The 26,806-nt window shown below is 36.9% G+C and overlaps 1 protein-coding gene across 1 annotated transcript; it reads left to right on the forward strand.

Moving 5' to 3' along the window:
• Positions 1-815: 815 nt before the first annotated feature.
• On the forward strand, positions 816-26,115 carry atp2a2b (ATPase sarcoplasmic/endoplasmic reticulum Ca2+ transporting 2b). The gene is given in 25 exon segments (XM_055040059.1): positions 816-1,466; positions 1,751-1,768; positions 1,868-1,950; positions 6,136-6,240; positions 7,202-7,340; positions 13,552-13,632; positions 14,289-14,374; positions 14,987-15,142; positions 15,268-15,409; positions 15,575-15,741; positions 17,603-17,691; positions 17,797-17,899; positions 17,979-18,110; positions 18,207-18,326; positions 19,101-19,319; positions 19,404-19,527; positions 19,620-19,831; positions 19,922-20,142; positions 20,235-20,257; positions 20,260-20,436; positions 20,561-20,646; positions 20,730-20,863; positions 22,002-22,119; positions 22,203-22,374; positions 25,118-26,115. Coding segments are annotated over 25 exon segments (3,039 nt in total). The 5' UTR covers positions 816-1,348; the 3' UTR covers positions 25,132-26,115.
• The last annotated feature ends 691 nt before the right edge of the window (positions 26,116-26,806 follow it).

Here is a 26,806-nt window from a genome sequence, read left to right on the forward strand (position 1 = left end):
AAATATTTTTGTTTTAAGAAAAAGACAAACAACCCCCCACCCCCACCAAAAAGAATTAAGTAAATAAATATAGTAGGACAAACATCTTTATTTTCTTATTAAAAATGTACTAAGGATATGAATGTGAGTTTTTGTTGTTGTTGTTGTTTGTCCCAGGGTCTTGGCTCAGTAATGACCTTGCAAATTGCCTAGTGTGTAATCTGACTCTCACCTTATAAAAGTTGGGTAAAGTCCATCTCCCTCAACTACAAAAAGTGATCCTGAAAATAAAAGGAATTCACTAATACAATTCAGTGATACACTAATTATTTTATGCACACTATGGTGTTAAATATCAATTTATGATAGTCTGACATTAAATGGATAGATATAATTCAGTCTCGAGAAAGAAAGAAATTAAAAAAAATGAATAGTTCAAGATATGAAATACTCCCATCTATTATTTGTATGCATTAAGTTGCCATCGTAGTGTCGATTCAACGTGATCAATTTATCAAATAATTAGATACTATTATGAAATGGAAATAAATAAATAAATGAACACGAGCCCTCAAAATAATTTATCTAACAATAAATAAATACCTTTGTATTTGTTAAATGATAGTGTATCAGTTAAACAACCTAGTGAGTATTTTATACATTGTTAATATTAACAGTGTTTTGTCTTTAAAAAAACAGATCAGATCATGAACGCTATCTGAGGTGGGCATGACGCAAGATACAACCCAACGAACAGCAATCGCGTCGTGGACAGAGAAAGTAGGACGTCCGGTTTGTTCAACCAATGAGCAGATTCCACATGCGGACACTGAACTCCGCATACGACGAAGAAACGCGATTGGTGCTGATCACAACCCTGGTGATTCCGCAACGCACAGTCTGGTAGCGGACGAGAGCAGCCAAGCCGCAACTCAAACACATGTTTAAATGAGCCATTTAGAAAGACTGTTTTAGGATTTACCGACTTTAAAACGAGCGGGCGAGAGTGATAGTCATTAACTGGTCTGGTGCTGATATGGATTCTTGTTAAACGGTATCACCAAAAAGCTAGCGGAACACTGCCGGCGAATTCAAGCCGAGGCAACGTAGCTTTAGCTTGTTAGCTTCTGGTTAGCAAAGCGAGCCGCTAAATCGTTCACTCTCGGCGTACACCTGCGTCCCACGCTGTCCTGTGTACAACTACCTGACAGCTTACGCTCCTCACTGTGGACTTTCGCTCCAGTATTTCTCTCCGTACTCGTTTTTTCTTTGAAACGCGTGTGGGAACACCGGTTGGAGGAACAGGACTGAGCCTGGTTAAAGGTTAGGAGCAGCGGGAACAAACTGTGTCCTCAAGTGGCCGTTCACCATGGACAACGCACACACGAAGACGGTGGAGGAAGTTTTCAGCTTTTTCAACGTAAATGAGAGCACAGGTCTGAGTTTAGAAGAGGTAAAGAAACAACGGGAGCGATTTGGACCTAACGGTAAGGAGCTAAGCGTCATGTGTTCGTTGGAAAACAAGAACAGGCGAATTACCCGGCTCATGTGTGGGCCATAATGTAATGACAAGTCAAAAAAAAGGAAGCTTGTTGATGTCACAGTGTGATGTTGAAATATTGTAAAACGTTAATGTATTGGCAATAAATTGATTTGCTGATATTAATGTGAAGCGCTATCAACACACTTAATACCGCGCAACAAGTAATCAAATTTAGCTAATTGCCTTTCCTTCTTCCCTTGTGGCGTCGATGGGATGGATGTTCTGCAGAATTACCAGCAGAGGAGGGTAAGAAGACAATTTAAAGATCTACCCTAAATTTTCTACAAATCCTCTTTTGGATTGTTTCAAAGAAATCTTTAATTTACAAATCTTTATTCTTGCTAGGCAAATCTCTTTGGGAGCTGGTGATTGAACAGTTTGAGGATCTGCTTGTGAGGATCCTTTTACTTGCTGCCTGCATATCCTTTGTAAGTATACCACAATTTGATGTTCATCTCATGCTGTGTTCTGAGAACTGTAATGGATCAGCTAATGTAAACACGAGCAGTTTATCCAGGATTTCATGTGTGAAATCAAAACTGCTGGTCAATATGCTTCATTGACGTTTACTACCCACACAATAACATTTTGCCCACATGAAGAAACCATTTTGTACTTGGATGATTGTATGTATTTCTGGACTTAGTTATTTTCTTAACAGTTTTTCTCATGCCTGATTTTCATTGATAGTGATTCTGATTCTGTCTAGTTGTTGATTTTTATGGATTATGACTGATTGCAACCCTTGATGAGATCAAATAGCTGAAAAAAATATTTTGTGCCTATTGACTTCAATCACCACCTAACAGCTTCTCTGTCATTAAATGTTAGATGTTTAGTTTCTTGGCCAGTCAGATAATCTATTGACTAATATCAGTTTTATCTTGCTAAACAACTGAATGGCAGTAGGGTATATTATTCAACCCTAATTAATTCTGGAATAGTATAAAAGTTGTGAAAATATGGCATATAAAACACTAACCTTAATAATCAACAGAGTTTTTAGCAGTAGCAATATTTTTTCTCATACTTTGAGTGTTTCTTAACCATATTATGATGAACCTGTTTTGAACAAGCTTCTGCTTGAAGGTGGTCTTCACTAAAATATAGATTTATTAACAGTGTACTATAGGAACTGACTTTAAAACAATGGTTTTTGAAATGGGTATATGGACCAGTATGAAATTGCAAAAAACGCTCAAGTAGCTTAAATGTCTTTACGAAATCTTTACGAAATCATATTTAAATATTGATAAAGGTTGTCCTTTATCACTTTTAACCCAATATCAGTTTATTAGAAAATAAACATTTTCTTACTCATCTATCTGTGGCATCTGAGAAAAAGACACTGGTTTATATTACAACTTGAGCATATTCATATTCTCAAAACATGAAAAATCACTATTCAAAAAAAAAGGAAAAAATGACAAGAAAACATTAAGCCATATTAGTATCCATTACTACCTCCAGACTTTGAACCTGATATGTACCTCCTAAAATAATCTCTTGGGCAATTTAAGAACAGAAGATTTAGTGTTTAACATTATATTTCCATTTGTACAAAAAAAGTTGTACATTTAATTATTATTATTATTTTTTGATATAATAATTAATGATCTTAAACTCTTATTGGTGTTTGTAAGATTTAAGATTCAAGTTGTTTTATAAAATGTTTTACATTTCTATAAAATATCAACCAGAGTTAGAAAGATTAAACACATTTTTTTTCCTTTATTGAAGAAGATAAAAAATACAAGTGAAAATGATCTGATGCATTAAAATGAACACCTGGAGCATTGTAGCTGGCAGAAAAAAAATTGCTCATTTTGATTAAATTTTAGTAAAATAGTTTCAGAAATTTAAAACTGGATTTTATCTACAAAATTCAGATAAAACGTTAAAAATTTGAGTACCATTTTGCTACCTTAATAAACAATTTTCCCTCTATTCACTGGCGCTACATAGTTTGTCAAATTGAAGTAGTAAAGTGTGGGGAGATGTTGACTTTTAGGTGCCAACTTCCTGTTTCTACACTCCTAGTGTAATCCCTGCCCCTCTACTCTACTATGTCTGGACATCTGCCAAAAGTGAATTGAGGACTGGAGTTTGCTCAACTCATTCTGTGTAATTCTTCTTTAGATTTGTTTTCTGGGCTGTTTCTTTTGTGAGTCACTGAGGTAGAGATGATTTAAATACCAGCTGTGCTTTTTTTAATGACTCTGCTCTGAGTTTATTATGTTCGTATTGGATTTAATCGTAAGTAACCAGCACTTCAGTTAATGAATAGCTGAATCTACGGACTATATATGGCTGGCAACATTTGAGGGACGTACAGACTGCTGTATGATATAACTGAGATGACCACTGGCTGTTTTATTATTCACTATATGTCTTTTTATCCTTCAACCTGTTCCTTAAATATAGTAATTTCCTTGTAGATTTTAGATTATCCCTTAGAAAGAGCTGTGATCTAGTGTAAACTGGACTCTTCTCTAGTTACACAAAATGACAGGAAAGCTGCTGTGATGATATAGAAGTGGATGTATCCATTTTAGTGTCCTTCAGTGCTGATTATATTGTCCCAGTAAGCAGCAGGTTATGTCCTTGGATGTTGGAGAATGAAAGAAACTGATTCCTGAGAGGTCAGTTTAGTTTAAGATTGTAATGTCTGATGTGCTACTGTGCTGTGGCAATGTGCAGAATAAGAACTTCACAGTAGAAGTATGAGTCAAAATATCAGTTTAATCTTCTTGTATTTACATGAAAATGTGTTTTGTAAATACAGACGTGAAGCCAACACATGGAGTCATTTTTAATCTGTTGTAAGCCTTTTTATCCAGAGAGTGAGTTCTTTCAGCTGGTGTTTAAATCCTATCACAGGAGAGAATTACATCAGTAGGATAACTGATGGCATTTTATAACCAGAAATATTTTTAAACAGGAGACTTTCTCTGTTTTCTTGCAACCGGCTAACTGGCAGTGTGCAGCAATAGTTGATGGCATTGCTTTTTACTGGATTTCTTTCAGACTAGTAACTCACCCAAGCTTGTTTTCAGGATCAGTTAATCACATCACTTAAATGCAACATAGTAGTGTCAACAGGTTAAGTGGATAGTGTTTTTGTTTCTGAGTGAGTGACACTTCCCAGCGTAGTTCATGTTGAACTCGGTAATAAATTTTTTCCTTCAGTCATTTTCAACTCTAGGAATTGACTGTTTGCTCAATGGCTTAAAACATTATCATTCATTAAGGCATAGAACAATCTTTGATTTGAAATAAATTGTGAGTTGTATTTTTGTTTGCTTTTAGTCACTCACATCTGCAGAGTCAGTTTCTTAACACGACAGTACATAGCAATAGTTGAAATATGTACAAATGTCAACATTTGTATTTCAGCTCCGTAGAAGAAACTGGCAAAAAAAAAATAAAATTATAGAAATTGGATTTTAAGCAGAAGAGTTTAAATAGGCTACAGTAGGAAAAGACTCAGGCACTTGACATCTTATTTGACACATTCTGCTCCTGGCACAGATTCTAAAAGAGGATAGTAGTTTCTGCTCTTTCTCTCACACACTTGGCCCAGTTTGTAATATTGGCAAGAAAAGAAGCTGCTTGATCTTCATTTGCATGTTGTCCTCCTCTAATATCTTGCAGATATTAATGGAAGTTAAAAGTCAAGGTTTTGCTTGTATGGCAGTGAAAGATGATTAGTGACATAGTGGAATCTCCCTGCTTCTTTATTTTTGACATCTGGCTTCAACTTTCCCCTAAATAAACTGTATTTGTGTTATCAATATTTGACAAAAATGGTTTAAAATCAATGAAATGGGTTATCATTTTAGTAGAAAAATAGGGTAACATTACAATTGAGTTTTCTGTGACGTGAAAGATGTTACATTTTAATTAACATGGAACAATAGTTTTCTTTCTGCTACAATATATTCATTCTCTCATATGAATAAATGTACATAACGTTTTCAAATGTTTGAATCTGTGATTCTATCAAAAACAAGTTTAAGACAAACAAGGCTTTTGTCCATCAAAACACATCAATAGACATTAACAGTGGTTGAGACACTGCTGCCTCAACATGTTGTCAACCTTGAACTCACCACAAAGTCAACTTCCAGCTGCTAAACCAGCATACAATCTATGCAGGATTATGTAACTTTAGTGTTGGACACAAAATCTATAAAATTTCCGGTGATGTTAAGTTATAAACAAATCCATATTCCCAGAAGCCTTGCTGATTTGCTATATAGTCACTTTTGAGATCAGGAGTTTTTTGTTTTCCCACCAGATGTGATTAGAAAAACTTATCCCAACTTGGACCACGTCTGATTGTACAGTAACCTCAAAAGTGGTTGGATTCATTTATTGTAGGGTGAAATAAAAACATAAAATTTTTCTTGTTCACAAGTATATTGCTTTAGAGTCTAAAGCAATGTATTTGTGACTCGATGTTGAGGCCCTGAAGAAAGAAGTTGTTATATTGTGAATATAACTGAAATGGTTGTAATGGTACATATTATGCTAATATGTACCCATGGTGTCTCGTTTAAACTCTTAATCTGCATTTCATTCCTGATCCATTCTTTCCTTTTTACATGCAGGTTCTGGCCTGGTTTGAAGAGGGAGAAGAAACCGTCACAGCCTTTGTGGAGCCTTTTGTTATCTTGCTTATTCTCATAGCAAACGCCATCGTAGGAGTCTGGCAGGTAAACACATATTACATTCTTATTTCTTATGACCAGAGTCCTAATTTTGTTCATATTTATTACAATTATAGATGAATAATAATACTGACCTAGTTGGTCATCTAAAAATGGGAAGCTGAAGTAAGCTTAGCTGAAAAATTCACCAAAACATTTTGATACAGATTTGAATATTAGTAATGTCTTTTTATGTGAATAATAACTGAAAATTAAATATTTATTATAAAAAGTCGTCTTTTATTAAGTACCATATGTATTTTTGTTTTTATCTTACAAGCTATTGAAATAGTAGCCATTGTGAAATTGTTGCATTAATAAAGATCCCTGTGGAAAAACTCAGAGCCAGCAGAATAATCCAAATAGTTCAAGTAAAATTGTGTTCTAGATCAAAGAGGAAGCCTGGTGTGCCAGTGGATTTCTCCAGCATTGTCTTGTGAAGTTAACTTTAGTCTCCGCTTATTAACAAAGAGTACTTTATGAATGTTAAGAACATACAAATTGTATGTTTAAGTGGGGAGCTGTAATTTACCCAAATAAGATATCGTCACGTAGATTTGTAGTATTTACTAACAAACTTCTTGTTCATTATTCAACCTGGGACTTTGCCTGATATAAATACTGGAAAGAGGCAGGCAAAAAAAGATTTGGATATTTAAAGATTTGGTGCTATTTGTTTAAAGGTTAAACAAATAGCACTTTGATGTAAATGTCTGATTAACCAAAACAATAATGTTTGGCCTTTGAAATATTACCTTGTCACCACTTGCATTGTTTTATCAAAAAATATTGTTGCAATGTTCCTTCCTTGTTTGCAGACTTTGTTTTGAATGTTTTAAAAAGTGCTGCTCTGAATAATTCTAGAAATTAGCAAAGAATAATTTTTGTCTGACCTTGTACTTAGCTTTAGTCTTGTGTGACATCTTTCCACCTTTTTTTTCCAATACAAATTATTTTTACCCTTAAGGAACGAAATGCAGAAAATGCCATTGAAGCTTTGAAGGAATATGAGCCAGAGATGGGGAAGGTATATCGCCAGGACAGGAAAAGCGTTCAGAGAATCAAAGCCAGGGACATTGTGCCTGGCGACATCGTAGAAGTTGCTGGTAAGTTTAAAATTTTAGCTATAAATTAAGAAGATTTTTGTGTTGAGGTTTTCAAAGTTTGAAACAGTTGCAGTTTCAAGTGTCAATTTTTGGCCATGTTTTTATGGTTTTGGGTCTTTCTAAGCAATGGATTATTCATTTTATTTTTTCAGCTTTATGAAGCATAAAGTAACACAGTGTTGCCCCTCCCCATCTGTTGCTATGCACTGCTGGTCAATTGGATGAAATGAAGGTCTTAAACTGCTCTGTAGTTTATTTTGGTGGTGTGGAAATATTTCCAGGCATGAATAATTAGTTATAGTGTGGAAACTAATGGAGTGCCTCCCACTCTTCTTATTAAGGTAATGCTGTTTAAAAACCACAAATGTCAAGCTATGTAGTTTCTCGATTATGCAACTGACTGTAGGCAAGTTGTCCTAGCAGATATCCTTAGTAATTATCCAAATAATATCAGATTGTTAACCTTGATCTGAGAAGAGCTGAAGAGAAATTTTTTTACCACTGCACAATTTCCACTTAATCTGCTACCAAATTTAGCAAGTTTGTATTCTAAATTTAGGTTCATGTGTCAAGAGCAAAATATTAATAGTAAATTGTGGCTTTTGTTCTCAGTTTTTGTATAATTAGTATCTGATTCTGGCCAATGGGAAGAACACCTAAATTGCTGTAATTTAGCACACTGTTCTTGCTGGTGACCTTACAGTGTTACAAATTCTTTCCAAAGTTTTTAGCTTATGCACATAGTGAGTGAGTTGTGGACTCATCTTACTCATTGCCCTTGATGCTTTTTAGGATAGTGATTGTTCAGTGCATGTAAAGAACTACAAAAGCAAAGGCTCACTTTGTTCCTGACCATTTCTTGGCTAACCTCAGCTTGAACTGGGCTGCAAATGTTTCTGGCTTTTGCGTCACTGCTCCCTTTTCTCTGGTTTTTCTCATCTTTTTGTTTGATTGTTTAGGTCTTCTTTAACCAAGAAGCTTTTAAGTCAAGTTTATCTCACCATTTTTTCTATCAAACTCCCTTTAATTGTTTTTCTTTCCATGAGAATAGATATTTCCTTACTTTAATGCTTAATTTGCTCTGCTTAAAAAAGTGTTTTCATTACTGTCTGACTAACTGAACTGTTTGAGCTCCTTCCAGTTTCGTAAAGCTGATTACTCTTAGTGGTTGGTCCTGTTGTTTTTAGGTTTAACAGGTTGTTAGTGCACCATTGCCTGTAAGCACATCAGTCTGCTCTTCAATGAACATTAACTGTAATAACAATTTCCCTGCATTATTATGTAACCCTTCAGCATATTTTATTTTCTGAATCAGTAAATAACCCTCTTCTGCTCAACCTTTCGAAAGCCTAATAAAATATTTTTTGCATTATGGTGCTACTGTCTCTCAGTCATGTAAAGATGGACATCTAATCGGATTATAAGTAAACGTTATTGAATGTTTGCTTGGGTCCTGATGTAAACCTGTCCTGCTAAGTGGGAAAGAGAGCTGCCTGTAGTGTTTGTCAAATTCTTCTACAGTAACTGATGAAATTCACACAGATGGAGTATGTCAACATTACATGGACAAATAGCTGATTGAAATTCTGCTGGTATGTTGCTTCAGCTAAGGTGACCAACGGAAGGTTTAGATCCACTTTGATTCAGTCTTTTGGGAATTAATTTTCAATTTTCAATTTGTACTCGAGCCAGAAATGGATCAAAGCTCAGTGTTTCCACAAATTCAGGTATCTCTACTGTAGTGACCGTATGAGTTATTTTCCACAGGTATGTGTATTGACTTTTTCCCCCACTTTTTTGTGCAATAGGTCTTTTTCCATTTAAAAAACAGAACTATAATATTGGCAGTGCCTAATTCCAAGAACAAATCCAGAAAATGTTTCAGAAAGACAAGAAATATGAAATTGCTATTTGTTCTTTTTTGCCTAGACATTTTTTTTAATGCTGTCAGATTTTGTGCCTTTACTTTTTTCAAAATTTTGTATCTCAACCCTTTTCCAGATTTGATCAAAATGTATTTTTTCCATCAAAACTCTACACACAGCACCCCTAATGAAAAAAATGCTTTCTTTTATTTTAGCAAACGTATAAAAATAAAACTAAGGCATCACATGTCTTGAGCTTTTGCTCAAGGCTTTGTTAATGTCCTGCTAGGTAGCAATTACAGACTCAAGTCGTCTGATTATGATGCTACAATCCCAGTGTACTTGTCTTCGGGAATCTACCCCATACCACTTAGCAAAATCTCTGAAGTTTCATCAGGTTGAACATGGAAATATTGGTTTATAGTCATTTTCAGCTCTTTCTAGACAGGCTGGAGTTTCAAGTCTGGGCTGTGGCTAGGCCACTCTTGGACATTCCCAGAGTGGTGTCCTGAAGCCACTTCTTTGTCCTTCTGAAAGATGAATCGTGTCTCCAGTCTGAGGTCAAGATTGCTTTGGAGTAGGTTTTCATCCAGTATGTCTCAGCACATTGCTTCATTCATTTTTCCCTCAATTTCATCTAGAGCCAGAAATATGCTTTTCTATTCGGTCAAGTCAATTTACCAAAGGTAGACTGAATTATGCTGTAAAAACATCTCAGAAATGATGATTAGTAGAAGCAGGATGTGCTCGTGCTCAACTGTGAGCTTTATAAGAAAACACTGTAAATACTTGAATCCATATTATTTCTTTTTAGTGTTTTTAAATATTTGTGAGAAAATTTTTTAATGAGTTGCTGTGTGTTGAGGATGCTTAATGAATGCACCGTATGTTTAGAAATGATTATAGATGACATTTATGAATCTGTCCGTGGTGTGTGATTATAAATGTAGCACAAAGTTAGTTATTTTTTTCAACATTGCCTCATTCAGAACAGAAAATTATGAACTAAAGATAAACTGATAAGTTTTATTGCATGATGTGTGTTTTTCCAGATATATATATATATATATATATATATATATATATATATATATATATATATATGAAAGCCTTTTTTGTTATAAATATATACCCAGAACTCAAGTTACAATGCTGTAATTATAATTTGTTAAAAAGGTCATTATTGCCATTTATTTTGTGCATTGACAAACTGCAAAGTGTAGTTGGAAGCAGGAAGATTTGATTATATAATATACAATCAGTATAATCATACTATGCAAGGTGTGGATGTTTCAGTGGTGTCACAAATTATCGGAGGCCACCAATGTTGAGGTTTTACAGCCAGAGACTTTCTGTAAAGAGCATGTCCCCAGATGCCTCCTAGCTTATTTCTTTCCCACCAGTGGTTGTTTACTTTGTATCCTTGAGGAAATAGTTGTTTGCACAGCCTGAATCCAAACAACAGAGAGAAGAGAACCTGGGTTAAAATTAATTTAACCAGATTAACAAGACAAAACTTTACGGCCTTTTTATGACATAATCTCTGCCTAACTTAATTTTCTAATGGGTTAAATTCCCAATTTCAATTGGTGACAGAAATAATGTTACACTTTATTTCTAAAGAAAAGTTTCTTCTGCAGGAGAAACTGACTTTGCTAACAGCATCCAACTTGTTTCAGTTCTATTTTCTATCGTATTATAGCCCTAACCACACTTTTGTGGTTAGGATGTAATGTGGAGGAAATTTGTTGTTGTTTTTACTGGGTTTGGCTCCATTAAGTTACTCTTATCTGAGTTTGAAAAGGTCATCAAGGGTTTTTTTGCTGCCTGTTTGCCATTACATTTAAGTCCTTCATTATAAGAAGAAATAATCACAATATGCATTTTCACACAGTGTTTGCAAACTCCATCCATCCCTATTCTGGTATCCATCTACCTATTTCTTCAAATATTTTTACATATACTCAACCATCCTTTCCTCCATTTGTCCATCCATCTGTCTCTGCTTTTATCCACCATCCTTATGTCTGTCCATCTGTCCCTTTCTAATTCCATCTATTTTGCCATTTTAAAAAAATGGTTTAAAAGGACAGATTACTCCCAAATCAGAGTCTCTTAGAAAATTTCTTGTGGGTTAAATAACATGAAGAACTCAGCATCAGGTCCGGAAGTCATGTCAACCATTTGTGCGCCACTTTAATTTTGACTACCCTGAGTACAACAAGGTACAATGAGGACAGTTCCTGTGTTTACAAGCCAGTGGAAGGTTTCTCTTTACGTGCAAGAGAAACCTTACTGACATTTGTCCCTTACTCAGGGGAGCGGATAATGCAGATAAAATCCTTTGTTCACAAGGGAGAAAGAAAGGTCCATGTTCCAGAGGTCATTCACACTCCCATATTTAAAAAAAAAGAAGAAAAAAAACAAGAGCTAAAAAGAGCATGCTCTTTAAGACCAAAGCCAAAACATCTCCCATGTGGAGTTGAAAATTAGGTCAGTTCAGAACATTTCTGTGCAAGATTGCAATATATTTTCATTAACGTTGTGAAAAATTAGCCATTTTTGATATTTTGCTTTTTCAAAAGCTTAAGTTTTTGACAAAACATACTTTTTACAGGGATATTTTTAATTTTGAGCTTTTATTTGCAAAATTAAATATGCTGCTATATCTTAATTTATGGATTATATAAGCTAGATTTATTTGCCTTTACTATCTTGTCTGGCTTCTGAAACATCCTGATTGCCAGTATAAGTGGGTTACTCCACTTACTGTGACCCTATTCCCAGTATATCCCAGTGGATGGAAAATTAGCAGGGTGTTCTTTTTTTTCTCTACTGGTAAGAGGATTTCTAATTAGCCACTTTTTAGTGCGAAGCTTCCCACAGGCTTTGTTTAATTTTTCCAGTCGCTGCAGTGCCTTTGTATCATCTCCCTCACTGTCCTGTTTTTTTTTTTTCCCTATTTTATGGGATTTATCAGGCATGGAGGGAGTTCAACAATATGTAGTAAACCATTGATACCAAATAAGGTAGCACAGCCTATGCAGTCCATGAACATCTTTGCGGAGGCAACACATATTACAGTAATACCAGTTTGAAATAAATAGTTGTGTAATCAAGATCTCATTTGTTTACTTACGCTGATTTCTTATTAAGTATGTTTTTCTTACTTAAATCCATGTCTGGATTGGGGAAATCGAGCTCTAACAATATTCTGTCTGAACACAATCACATGTCACAGTTTCTATTTCAGCTCATCTGATACAGTGGGATATCCTTGCTTGAAACAGATGTTCTTAGCCTCCCCCTTCCCCTAGTTCCAGCTGCATGTCTTCAAATGATCAAAAATAGTTTTCCCATTTTTGGGCGTAGAGTTTAAGAAACTCATCTAAACCCCTTTTTTCTTTCCCTCCAGCCCATTCTCTCCTCTCAGACAGGCACAGCAGAGGTTTACATGTCTGTCACCACTCTGTACTATCCACAGAGCGTGCTCTAAAGAGCCTCTGAGTCATTGCTCTTATCTTCACTCTTTCAAGCTGTGTGATGACTAACTGAATGGAAAATATCTCTGGTGGAAGAGTGGTCGTTTCCGTTCTTAGTTTCTGTGAAGTCTTCTATAAATATAAACCATCAATAATAAGAATGGTGGCCTCAGCTGTATATCATTCATGTGTCTTTTATGGATTTTATCTCTTTTTTTCCAAAGTTTTTATGTTTTTGTTAAGAATTTTTTTTTTTAATTAAAATGCACGATTAATTCTGACCACCACCTATCAGCATTTTTCTGTTTGTAACTCAAACTCAGCTAGAAGTGAAGTTAAGTTAAGTTTAAGAACAGTTTAATCTTTCAGGTCTAATAAAAGTCTGCAGATTTATTGGTGCTTATGAGATTTAAGCAGAGCTTGAAATATATTGTTTACATTTTCTGTTTTTTTATTGGAACTTGCTGGAGCCTTTTGTGAGGGAAATAGGATATCATGAAGTGTATAATAGCCTTTTGCAGGGGATGAGTTGGCCATTAATAATGCTGAAAGCATGATTTTTTTCTGATCTGAGCAACAATAACTTATTATTTCTCTAATTACCCCTCTCCCCACCACCTGGATCTTGTTTAGATTTACAGTTGTTGTTTTATTAGGGGTTTGATTCAAATGTAGGGTATTGCAGTAAATCACATTTTATTTGATTTAAATGAGGTTGTGCCACAGAATTGAAATATAAAATTTTGTCATTGAAATGCCTGGAAAGGGTTATAAAATACTGTTTATAATTTGGATTTCTCTTCTTATTTACTTAATAAATGCAACTCAAATTTCAAGGTACCAAAATGTCATTTCTGTCCACAGTTGGTGATAAAGTGCCTGCAGACATCAGGCTGACTTCTATAAAGTCGACCACCCTCAGGGTAGATCAGTCGATTCTTACAGGTAAAGTCTCTATCTTCACCTTCTCAATTTCCTTTTGGTGCATTGTGATTTGCCAATCTCTTTGTTAAAAGGTAACTATATAAAATGTATGTGTCCGGTGTGCTTATTTTGACTTAATTACACATAGTCAATAAGACTATATTTTAAAAATTGTCCTGAATTTGTGGGTGCATCAATTTCCTGTGAAGTTGGTGAAGTGGGTTAGGAGAGGATAGTGAAGGATGGCTGATGTTCAGGAGAAGTAGTGAATAAACTCTTTAAATCTCTTGTCTTGCTCTGCTGCCTTAATTGGTAGCAAATTCCATGGGATATTTTAGTGTTTGAGCTATTTTTCTCCTCTCTTTCCTTCCCCATTCATGGCCATGCTGCCTTTCAGACGGTCTCCGTCTCGTTCTGTTTGAGCTTTACAATTCATGCACAGTTAATTATGCCCAAAAGCGCTCACAAACAGTGTGTAAGCACACATTAGATAAGGTCTTTGAAAGGCAGCATCAGGGCAATATCTGATACTTGTCAGGTTCGCTCAGTCAGCTGCTAAGCCTTTTCCACACTTCTGTTTAAAATGTTAGCCAGGCACCACCCTTACTTATTCGTGCTCTGCTGTGTAGAAACTCACCGTTTCCTGTTCTCATAACTCTCGTTTCGCCGTCTTGCAGGAGAGTCTGTATCGGTGATCAAGCACACAGATCCAGTTCCAGATCCACGAGCCGTCAACCAGGACAAAAAGAACATGCTCTTTTCTGTGAGTGACTCAGAAGATTTTATTGCTTTCTATTTCATATATTTCGACTACATTTAGTCGATATACTTTTTTGTCCTGTTGAGCCATATTCAGATTTTTTTTTTCTGAAGAGACAGTGATTTACAACACAATTCTCAGGGATTCAACTTTTCCTAAATTTGTCTCGTAACCACAAGCCTTTACATATTTTCTTGGGATTTTACACGAAAGGATCTTGATATAAGATTGAACAACTAATTATCTGAAAAGTGCGGTGTGTATTTATATACAACCCATCTTATAGAACCGCCATTAACTACAATTATTGCCACATTGAATGTGTTTGTTCGATTCTTGATTAGAGGCATAAACTTTGACTAGGCCAAGTTAAGAAACTTAAGCCAAGTTATGTGTTTAACAAAGTCATCATTCACAGCCTCATGTCTTAACCCCTTTAACATGACAAAAAGTGACAATACGTTTGCCATTCATTGTATATGAATACTTTTTTTTTAAGCTCAGATTTTGGACGTTTTGACATGTTAGCTATTTCTAGTAAACATTTCACTCATTTTGTAGTTCTTTAAATTTCTCGGTTTACTAATCTGTGTGTTCACCACTCAACCTCAACAGGGCACCAACATCGCGGCAGGGAAGGCTGTAGGCGTGGTGGTGGCTACAGCCGGCAACACAGAGATCGGGAAAATCCGAGATGAGATGGCGTCCACAGAGCAGGAGCGCACGCCCCTGCAACAGAAGTTGGATGAGTTTGGGCAGCAACTATCAAAGGTTAACAAATCTCCATTTTCTGGTCAGAATTTCTAATCTGGATAATTTAAATTTGTGCAAAATGCACTTTATTGATTCTGTTTGCTAATAATCATCTTTAAAGCTGAGCTACTGTTTTATCACAGGTCATCTCATTGATCTGCATTGCTGTTTGGATCATCAATATTGGACATTTTAATGACCCGGTCCATGGAGGCTCTTGGATCCGAGGTGCAGTCTATTATTTCAAGATTGCGGTGGCTCTGGCAGTCGCTGCTATTCCTGAGGGTAAGCTGGGTCACACAGATAATACAGCATATCTGGAATTATTTTTGTTCTTTAGCCATACAAAATAGAGCAATAATGTCTCATTCTTTTCTAGAGTGAGATATTTTTCTCACTTTAAGCTAAATTACACTCTTCCCCTGAACCCACCTGCTGTAACCTCTCTAGGTCTGCCTGCTGTCATCACTACCTGTCTGGCTTTGGGAACGCGCCGCATGGCCAAGAAGAATGCTATTGTCCGCAGTTTGCCCTCTGTGGAGACCCTCGGCTGTACATCTGTCATCTGCTCTGACAAAACTGGGACACTGACCACCAATCAGATGTCTGTCTGTCGGGTAAGAGCTCTAGTTTTTCAGAAGAGAGGAAAGTCCTTGGTGGGTTTTACAGTTTTACTGCTCACCATTGTCAGGAGTCTGCTTGACAGGCACCAGCAAACAAGAAATTGGACAAATGCTGAACAGTGTCAGTCAGTCAGTTAGTTCAAAAATTTTGATTACATTTCAGCACATTAGCAGGCAAAATTTATCATATGAGAATTAATATTTAACCTTTACTTTAGCTCTGCTTATCTGTATAGTGGGCTGAGAGAAACTTACTTTTGATCAATATAAATGGTAAATGGACCGAACTTATATAGCGCTTTTCCAGTCATTTTGACCACTCAAAGAGTCACATTCACCCATTCACACACACATTCATACACCGATACGCAGACCGGTAGGCAATTTGGGGTTAAGTGCCTTGCCCAGAGGCACATCGACATATGGCAGGAGGAAGCTGGAATCGAAACTACAACTCTGCCACACAACCACAGTGAATATAAAAAGTAAAATGTTATAGTGAAGTTAAAAAGGGGGACAGTAGGATACATTCTTATAACCTGTCCATACAAAAACAGATGTGTGTAGCAGCCTGGACCATAAGCATACCAGCAGCAATGTTCTTATGTTTGTGAAGAAATTGGGCATCTTTTCTTCACAGAGTAGCTAAAATTCATCAAAAATCAGTTTACAGCATTTGTTTGACCCTAAAAAGAACCCCATTTAATTTCACCAAGTTCAGGCTGGTTATGTGAAAGTATAGCGTTGCAAAGTTTGTAAAAAAAACAAACAAACATAGCACCACAACTGAACACCCTTTTGTACAAGTGGTGATGTGTCGCAGGCATGGTTTGTCTGTAAGCGTCCGCATGGAGTTAGCAACACACTATGCATCGCTCAGGCTGAAAGACCGAATACACATTAAAGTATTTGAGTGGAAACAACATGAGATGTTTTCCTTTCCTCCATCCTGCGTTATTAGCATAAATATCTTCATAGCATATCTGTTTGTTTCATCTTGTTGGTTGTTGCTTAGCTAAGTGCACAGTTCTCCATTTCAACCCTTCTATATTTCTGGATGCGTTTTTCTGCTGCCGCTCCTCCGCTCCAGCAGAATCCTGATCAGCATGCAGTAGTTAGTCAGCAGCATAAACCAGTTGAGTTGCATAACTGACCTTGTGTCTCTTTCTGCCTTGCTTCAATATCTGCATCTCTCTCAAGTCAGTAGTCCTCACATAAAACCTTCACATCATTTTAAATGAATATTTTGGTTTTCATCTCTATTCTCTTTCAATTGCAGTTATTAGAACCACTTATTTGACTCCAGTCTGCTGGATAAGAGGCTGTAGCTTGAAGTACTTCAGGTTCAAACAGTTCCAGAATCCCTTAAAATAATGGTTATATATATATATATATATATATATATATATATAAAAGGAATAAATAGAAAGATAAATCTTTTCCAAAAAGACCTAGCATTCTCTGTTTGTGGATTTAAGCAGATCTTTATAAAGGTTCTATTTAATTGTTTCCCCTAAGGGGATTATAGATTTCTACTGTTTATCCTTGGACCTGAATGCAACTAAGAAGATTGTACTCATGTTCCTGTAAGATGACATTTATAGACCTGACCCACCACATTGTTCTTTATATGCTTTTAATCAAGATTTTACTGATTTTTTTTTTTTTTTTTACACTGTTCAGTGTTGTAACAGACTGCCACCTGGTGGACTAAGATTAGAATTGTTTTTTAAACACGTTTTACACCTGCCTTGACATTTTAGGGTGGAATAGGTAAAATATTAAGCATTTTTGTGTCAACCTAATTTTTCAATCCGTTTTCAACAAAAAAATGGTTTGTTTCTTTGTGTTCCAGATGTTTATTATTGATAAAACCGAGGGGGATCACTGTCCGTTAAAGGAATTCACTGTTACGGGCTCCACATATGCTCCAGATGGAGAAGTGTGAGTATTCAGTGCCTTTTAAATGTCTGAGCTCAAATAGGTGTGTCTTCAGCTATCATGTCTAGTACTTTCCCTTACTTTTTTGTGGTTGTCTCATTTCTTTAGCTTTCATAATGGCAAATCAGTAAAATGTTCCCAGTATGATGCCTTGGTTGAGCTGGCCACTATCTGTGCTCTCTGTAATGACTCATCACTGGATTATAATGAGGTTGGTGATTGTCTTGAATATTTTTCTGGTTATTTTTTTATTAAATGGTTTATTGCTCATCAATGTTTGTTCTGTCCAGACCAAAGGTGTTTATGAGAAGGTAGGAGAGGCCACAGAAACGGCGCTGACATGTCTGGTGGAGAAAATGAACGTGTTTGATACAGACATTAAAAACCTGTCCAAGGTCGAGCGAGCCAATGCCTGCAACTCTGTACGTAACCTGTAACCCTGTATCTATTGGTTTTTTTTTGTAATGGTTTAAATTTAAACCCCCAAATTCTCATACTGGTCTTTTGTTTTATTGCAGGTGATCAAACAGCTCATGAAGAAGGAATTCACTTTGGAATTTTCCAGAGACAGGAAGTCTATGTCTGTATACTGCACTCCAAATAAAGCACGGTCCTCTGTTGGCAAGATGTTTGTGAAGGTAAAAACTTCCCTTACTGAAGCTGTAATTTCTATGTTTCCTGGGACAAACGTGCTGATGAGTATTTACAAGGGCGGAATTTGTGTGAGAAAATGAAATCCAATTTAGAAAAAAAAATATTTTCAAAATGCATTCCCTTGCTTATAGTTTTAATGTGTAAATTCAAGCGTCTGTCCATTCATCCGTCCATCCACTCATTTGTTGGCCCATTTTGTTGTCGATTCATTTGTTCATGCATCACTTCATCCATCCACTTGTCCGGTATCTGTCCATCATCAGTCCATCTGTTGTGCTTTTCTTTCATCCATTCTTTAGTTCTGTCAACCCATCAATCAGCCCATTTGTCCTGGATCTATCATCTGTCCCATCTGTTTTTTTTTTGTTTATCTCATCTGTCCATCAACTTATTCATTCATCCATTCATTGTTTTCTTCCACCCATTCATAAGCTTTATGATCTTTATTCATTCATTTGCCCCTTTTTTTTCTGTGAAACATTTAACCATGTGTTCATTTATCCACCATCTGTGATCTGGCCTTCATTCTTTTTTTCCAGTTTGTAGATTTTGCAGAGTACATTTGTAAAACTTCACTATCTACCTTAAATTCAAATGTGTTTTTGCAGTTTTTGCATTTTTTTCACATTCCAGTTTTAAAAGATGATTAAAAAGGACTGAATGCTGGAAATGCCTAAAATGATTAAATAGACATCTTTTACTCATAACAAACTGTGATTTCTTGTCCATTTTGCTATCTTAACCATCTTTGCTCATAGGGTGCGCCAGAGGGAGTTATAGACAGGTGCACACACATCCGTGTTGGCAGCAGCAAGGTGCCAATGACCCCTGGCATCAAGGAGAAGATCATGTCTGTGATCAGAGAGTATGGGACTGGCAGAGACACTCTGCGCTGTCTGGCTCTGGCGACGCGAGATAACCCTGTAAACAAAGAGAACCTAGTGTTGGAAGACTCTTCTCGCTTTGTGGAATATGAGGTAAGAGGGGAAGATAATCTGTATTTTGTGTTTTATTAATTTTTTTTTTTTTTTTGTAAAGTTTTATCTGTGTTAATTTTTCAGACTGATTTGACGTTTGTGGGCTGCGTCGGCATGCTGGATCCACCCAGAGCGGAGGTGGCTGCTTCCATCAGGCTTTGCCGTCTTGCAGGCATCAGAGTAATCATGATCACCGGAGACAACAAGGGTAAAATCTACAAATTACAAAACTGCAACGTCTGAAATGTTTGACTTTTGTAAAGTCTCACTGACTAAACGTTGTGTGCCTGAATATTTCAGGTACAGCAGTAGCCATCTGCAGACGTATTGGCATCTTTGGGGAGGAGGATGATGTTTCCAGCATGGCTTTCACTGGCAGAGAGTTTGATGACCTCTCACCTGCCGCACAGAGAGATGCTGTGGTCAAGGCTCGTTGCTTCGCTCGCGTTGAGCCAGCACACAAATCCAAGATCGTTGAGTATCTGCAGTCCTATGATGAGATCACAGCTATGGTAAGAAGGAGCTGCCCCTCCAGTTTTCTGAAAAAAAAAAAAAGATCAAGAAGATGTTTGTTGACGTGATTGGTTTTGTGTTGGGTTTAGACCGGTGACGGAGTGAATGACGCCCCTGCTCTGAAGAAGGCTGAGATTGGCATTGCCATGGGCTCCGGTACAGCTGTGGCCAAAACGGCGTCAGAGATGGTGCTGGCTGACGATAACTTTTCCACCATCGTAGCTGCAGTCGAGGAAGGCAGAGCCATTTATAACAACATGAAGCAGTTCATCAGATACCTCATCTCCTCCAATGTTGGTGAAGTTGTCTGGTAAGGATTCTGGGTTAATGTGCTCCCAATTCTCCATTTAAAAATATTTTTTTTTTTCTCTTGTATAACTCTGAATCTTGATGTGGTTGCAGCATCTTCCTGACTGCAGCTCTGGGTTTCCCGAGGCGCTCATCCCAGTTCAGCTCCTCTGGGTCAACCTGGTGACTGATGGGTTGCCCGCCACTGCCTTAGGATTCAACCCCCCCGACTTGGACATCATGAGCAAACCACCACGAAATGCTCGGGAGCCCCTCATCTCCGGATGGCTTTTCTTTAGATACCTTGCCATTGGATGTAAGTTGGGACTGTATGGGAAGTCAATCCTTAGCAAATCCATGCTTTATTTTGATGGAACACTTTCCTGTTGTTGCTGTTTACCTTAAATATTTTCAACAGCTCTTTTGTATCATCTTAACAGGTTACGTTGGAGCTGCTACTGTTGGCGCCGCTGCTTGGTGGTTTGTTGCTGCTGAGGATGGACCAAGGATCACCTTTTACCAGCTGGTAGGTGTCAACACTTTGCTTTCCAGTTCACCTCATTTATCATTACTAAAGTCTAATCTTTCATCATCGATCACCTCCTACAGAGCCATTTCCTGCAATGTGGCCCAGAGAACCCAGACTACCAGGGTCTGGACTGTAAGGTTTTTGAGTCCCCTTACCCCATGACCATGGCCCTGTCGGTGTTGGTTACTATAGAGATGTGCAATGCCCTCAACAGGTTGGTATGAGGAATTCATACAGACATAATTACGTTCTCTAAAGATTTGTGTACATTTAACCTTATTCAAAGCAGATCAGTCCAAAAGTATCCATACCCTTTAAACATTTCCACACATTTGCATTAAAACTACTGATATATGTTTATTTTAATGCCATTTTATGAGGTTAACCAGCCACAAAGAGCACACCATTGTGAAGGGGAAGAAAAGGGGAAATGGTTTTGCAACTTTTTTTTAAATCTGAAATGTAGAGACTTTGGGGAATTATCTCCATAGTGGCTCAAGTATGAGAGTTTCTGAACATAAATTTTCAAGTTTTGCCACAGATTTGCAATGAGTTTTATTCTACTTCATCTCTGGCTTGTGTTTTTGGGTCTTTGTGTTTTTCAGCTTTAAACAAGTTTTCTGCATGAAATAAAAAACTTTAGCATTTAGCTCACAACTTCACATTCATTCACACTTAATGTACATTTTTAGACGGTGTTACGTTTTGCATTTTTGGCTAAAAGGTGCATTGTGGCCTCATCTCACCCATAAATATTCTCTTAACAAACCTCAGGGGCCTTCAGAGAACTGTTGTATTTGGACTAAAAATAAATTAGATTTTATTTAGGGGGCATTGAAGCAAAGATTCAATGCCCAAATAAAAAAATGCAAAATTAAATTTCATAACAATCTCATATTCAAAACTCAGAAAACACCTACGTAAGTGAGCCTTAAGAAAAGAGTACTTGAAATTTGAAAATGTGGAATAGTTGAAAAGCTCTGTGTGTGCTCCTACCCTGAAAAATGTTATTGGTTTACAATATAACAATAGAAATAACTTAATCAGTCCTGGTCTTTAAGTAGACATTGAAATGTGGAAAATTCTACCCTTCTGACATAGCCAGAATAAAATTACAACTTGTAAAAAGGTTCAAGTTTACAAACTTGAAACTTTGTGTTGCAAAAATCTGTTGCAAAAAGTCTCATAAGGTCCATTGAAGTTTGGTGTTGAAGGGTACAAATACTGTTGTGATGCGAGTTTCTGTGTTCTGTGTGAAAATCTCATGAGGAGAATGAAGCTTTTATTGCACACAATCTTGTCCAACCAGTTAAAGTGTTTAATAAAGATCTCGTTTTCTTATTGTGTCTCAGTGTGTCAGAGAACCAGTCGCTGCTGCGGATGCCTCCCTGGGAGAACGTTTGGCTGCTGGGTGCCATCTGTCTCTCCATGTCCCTTCACTTCCTCATCCTCTATGTGGAGCCACTTCCAGTATGAAATTTACATAGTTGTATCATGGCAGTTTTAAAGCCCTAGCAGTGTATTTATTGTTACATTCTTTCTTTCTGTTACAGATCATCTTCCAGATCACCCCTCTTAACCTCACCCAGTGGCTAATGGTGCTGAAGATTTCGCTGCCCGTCATCCTGCTTGATGAGCTGCTGAAGTTCGCTGCCAGGAACTACCTGGAGCGCAACAGAGAGCTGGAGAAGCTCCCCAGCTCCAAAGGCTGCTGCCTGTTTGCATGTATGGAGGGCATCTCCTGGCCCTTCGTGGCCATTTCCCTCCCTCTGGTCCTCTGGATCTACAGCTCTGACACTAACCTGGCTGACATGTTCATGTCCTGACTGACTTGAGCACAACTTCGACTTTTTTCCATTCCATTCCCCTCCCCGCCCCACCCTCCCTCAGCCCCCAACTCCACCCCTCACCCACTGCCATCACCTCCTCCTTCCCTTCTCTCTCTGCCTTCCTAATTGTTCATAGCTAGCTAGCTCGCGTGTGTATGCGTGTGCGTTTGTAGAGTTAGAGTTGCGTGTGCGCGTGTGAGCTTGTGTGCACGAGAAGGACCAACTGTAACTCATAAAACGCAACAAATAATATAAAAAAAAGTAAAAATTTAAGTCGCCTGTTTGAGGGTGGGTCAGGACTTATGAATGGCTGAGGCTTTGAAGTGACTCCTGTAGGGTTGGACTTTGTTGCTGGTTTAAGAGTAAATATAGTGTTGCCAGTTTTTTTTTTTTTTTCTTCTTTTTTTATTATTGATTTTAAATGTTAGGATTATCTGTACTCTGCCCTACGTCACTACTGTTAGAGAATTTTGTTTAGGCTCCCCTTCTGCTGAACACGTTAAAAAGTAAAGATATAAAATCAGTTTATCTGTACAGAGATTGAACACTATTTTATGCAATTTTTTTTAAATGGCTTTGTAAATTGTTTAACCAGCGTGGCTTAGAAAAACCGCCTTGATTTACTTTCTGTTAACCATTGTGTCTTCAGTATAAATTCAAAACTCTGAGAGGACAAGCTCCATTCGGCAGACAAGAAACGAGGGAAAGGTTTGGGATGCTCGGCTTAAACAAAAAGGAAAAATATAATCCTGAGAAACAAAAAATGCTGCATGTCCTGTGACCAAGCATGAACTCTATGTGGTTTCTCATTTCAAATTTAAATGTGTACGCCCACCCCACCTTGTTAAAACTTAAATAGCTTTGTGGATTTTTTATTTTATTTTATTTTTTTTACGATATTGATTAAAAATGAAGTCGGTTTTTCTGCACTCGGCAGAGCACAGCTACCTCAGTATGATGAAAAATGCTTTTTTAAAAAATTGTTTTGCTCATCTCGAGATGCTTTCCCTCGACACGTCTTGCTAAAAGATAACATCTGAGGTGTGCCCCCTACTTACTTGTGCAGAAAACAAAGAACATCTTCCTTCCCCTTTAACTTTTTTTTTAAGGATGTGTCTTATTTGTATTGATTGTGACATTCTTTAACTTAATTTGTTGTGGAGACAGAACTGGGTGGGGATGCTTTATGTTGTCTTAACATTTCCATAGTGTTTGATTCAAAGGACATCAAAAAATATTATCCCACAAGTCTAATACAAGTTCTCCAAAAGAACATTGATTGCAGATCAAAACCCTAAATGTTGTTTTTTTTTTCTATAAAAAAGAAAAAAATACACTCACAATGAACCCTTTGAATCAAGTGTTTTCTGTCTTTATTTATGTTTGAGGCTCATGGTTATTACATTTCATATCCAGTGTTTTTGTATGTGCATATATTACTATAACAATAATTTAGGAAAAACGAATACTTTAGTTTTTCTGAGTACAGATGTTGGATCAGATCCTTCAGTAATTTGCATTTGTGGATATTTTCCATGTGTGAAAACTCAACTAAAGCATGTTTTTAGGTAGAAACTTGGTTGTTCTCACTGCCTGTGTTTGTCTTAACAAATGTGTGCTTTATTTTCTTCAATGCCTTCCATTGGCTCCCTGTCATTAGAGTGAGTATCCATTTCTTTCATCAACTACATACTGAGCCTTCAAAAGTACTCAAACCCCTGGAACTCTTCCATATTTAGCATGTTACAACTACAGCACTACTGTATTTTATTAGGATTTTATTTGAAAGACCAACACAAAGCACATACATGTAAAGTGGGAGAAAGTGAGATCCAATATTGATATCTTATAGAGCAATTTTTAGTTTCATCCCTCAGCGGCCAAGAGCGTTCCTTGGTTGTTTTCTGAGGGATCAGGGCTCCGATGCCTATCCAGTGTTGGTTTTCTAAAAATGTCCATCTTGGCTTTGTCTGACTAAACCTGTCATCTAATGTCAGAGGTTTCACAAAACAGTGTCTCCCTCACTGAGACACTGCAGCACACACACACACACACATACGGGTGAAAAGAAATGTTTTCAGAATGCATACAGTTATCCTGCTTGTTGCACTTGTACTGAGATTGAATTGCTCAGAGTTTAAGTTTATGTGATAACTGGGTGACATTTGGACACAATTTCCTGCTCTAGCTGCTATTAACGGATATCAGAATAAAGAGTGGCAAGGATAAACGCATGCCACATATTTTAACACTATAGTTTCCCTTCCACTTTGTTTGTTCGAGTAGCTGCATCACATTAAATCCCAATAAAAATACATTGAGGTTTGATTGTAACATAATAAAATGTCAAAAGTTCAAGGTGTGTAAGAACTTCCAAGGCTCTGTACATCACCACACACTGTCTTGTTGAATTATTTCAGGATTTTCTCATTTAGATGTAATTTAAGCTGGGATATCTTCATATGTAAACATACATATGCAAGAAAATAATCATACCATCATTTCACCACATATCACTTTTGTGAACCTCACTGTGTGCTGTACTTTTCACCTCTGGACACTTGCTTATATTCACAAAGTAAAATGTTGGATATTCATTCAGGCTTGACACACTAACTGTTTCTCTTGTTTCTTTCTAGGTCAGTTCTCATGAAAGCTTTTGGCAATCAGAGCAGAATAAGAAGTTGGGAATCGTCTTTCCACAAAGTGTGCGCTCACGCATAATTTCCCTCACTGCAGACACCGTGATGACCAGCAGCGCACACACACACACGGGTGAAAAGAACATGTTTTCAGAATGCATACAGTTATCCTGCTAGTTGTCCCTATTTCCTCTAACTTTTAACACATAAAATTCCCGCAGTGAGTCACACATTCCTTTGTGTGCAAATGCTAAATTAGGACGATAATCCAGCTTTATGTGCAGGGATGTCCTGAAACACTCCCTCCTGAATCCTCCTTGCATGAAGAAGTTCTTCCATCAGTAGCTCGTCAGTCACATTGATCACTTTGCAGAAAAAGTGGGTTGAATGGTCTTAGCTGTACATCAGTGTACAAAAACATTCATGCATGTGTTTCAGCTGTATGTAGGCTTTACAAATTTGTATTTATAGATTCTAATGTATAATACTCTAATGACAAAGAGCGTTTTAAGAAAGATAAAAGTTGTAAAATCACTTTTTATTGTAATGGTTTGGGTGATTTGCACAATGTTGGACATGAATACCCAATTCATGCTGAACTTGACTGTGCTTAACCTTTGCATTTTTTGTAAATATCTTTTTTTTTCTATCCCATCACTTAATGTGGGAATACCACTCACTCTGCCAGTTAATTTCATCAATTAGCCAATAGAATCTAGGTTAGCAGACTGTCGTTCATTTCACAGTGAACCTGCAATACAGCTCGTTTGATTTTTCTTATTGCCTTGACATTCCTATAATTATCTATCTTTATCAACTGCTGTAAAACTGTGATTTAATGTGAGGAACCCTGTATGGCCTCCTCCTGACACCTGGTTGAAGAACAATATTAACCATATGTAAACGTCAATCATTACTGAAGGCTGATAATGATTGTACAGTCAATACATTACTGAGGTTGTGATTTCAGGTAAATAAAATAATCTAGTATTTGATTCCTTGTCTTTATTTTATGTTGCCAATGCCATATTTTTAAGGGGGAAACGGACACATTTGTGGCACCTGTGGGAACAGATTTCCAGTAAATTTATTGACTTGTCACAACTCACACTGAAACATATTGGAAGTGTTGAACCTTTAATTTGTGTAAATTCATGATTTATAAATGAAATCACTGATACTTTTTCCAATTTTGCCATCAAAAACACTTAAATTGTAACAGCTTTGGTTGTGACTTACCAACTGGTAGGTTTGATGTGAAATAAACAGTAAATATTTGAGGAGGTAAATGAGGGTTCATCCTGGCATAAGGACCTAAAACCAAATGAAAAAATGCAAAATTAAATTTCATAACAATCTCATATTCAAAACTCAGAAAACACCTATGTAAGTGAGCCTTGAAATTTGAAAATGTGGAATACTTGAAAAACTCTGTGTGCTCCTACCTTGAAAAACGTTATTGATTTGCAATATAACAATAGGAATAACTTAATCAGTCCTGGTAGTTAAGTGGACATTGAAATGTGGGAAATTCTACCCTTCTGACATAGCCATTCTACTCGAGCATGTACAACAAAATAATTCGTAGGTCTTAAGCGCTACTATTGTAATTGTGGTTTTCTACAAAGTTATAAATTTAGAGGAAGGAAGTCTGAAATGACTTTTAATGAAACTATTCAATAAATA

The sequence above is a fragment of the Poeciliopsis prolifica genome, unplaced genomic scaffold (assembly GCF_027474105.1).
Source record: "Poeciliopsis prolifica strain line A6 unplaced genomic scaffold, Auburn_PproV2 SCAFFOLD015, whole genome shotgun sequence".
Classification (NCBI taxonomy): Eukaryota; Metazoa; Chordata; class Actinopteri; order Cyprinodontiformes; family Poeciliidae; genus Poeciliopsis; species Poeciliopsis prolifica.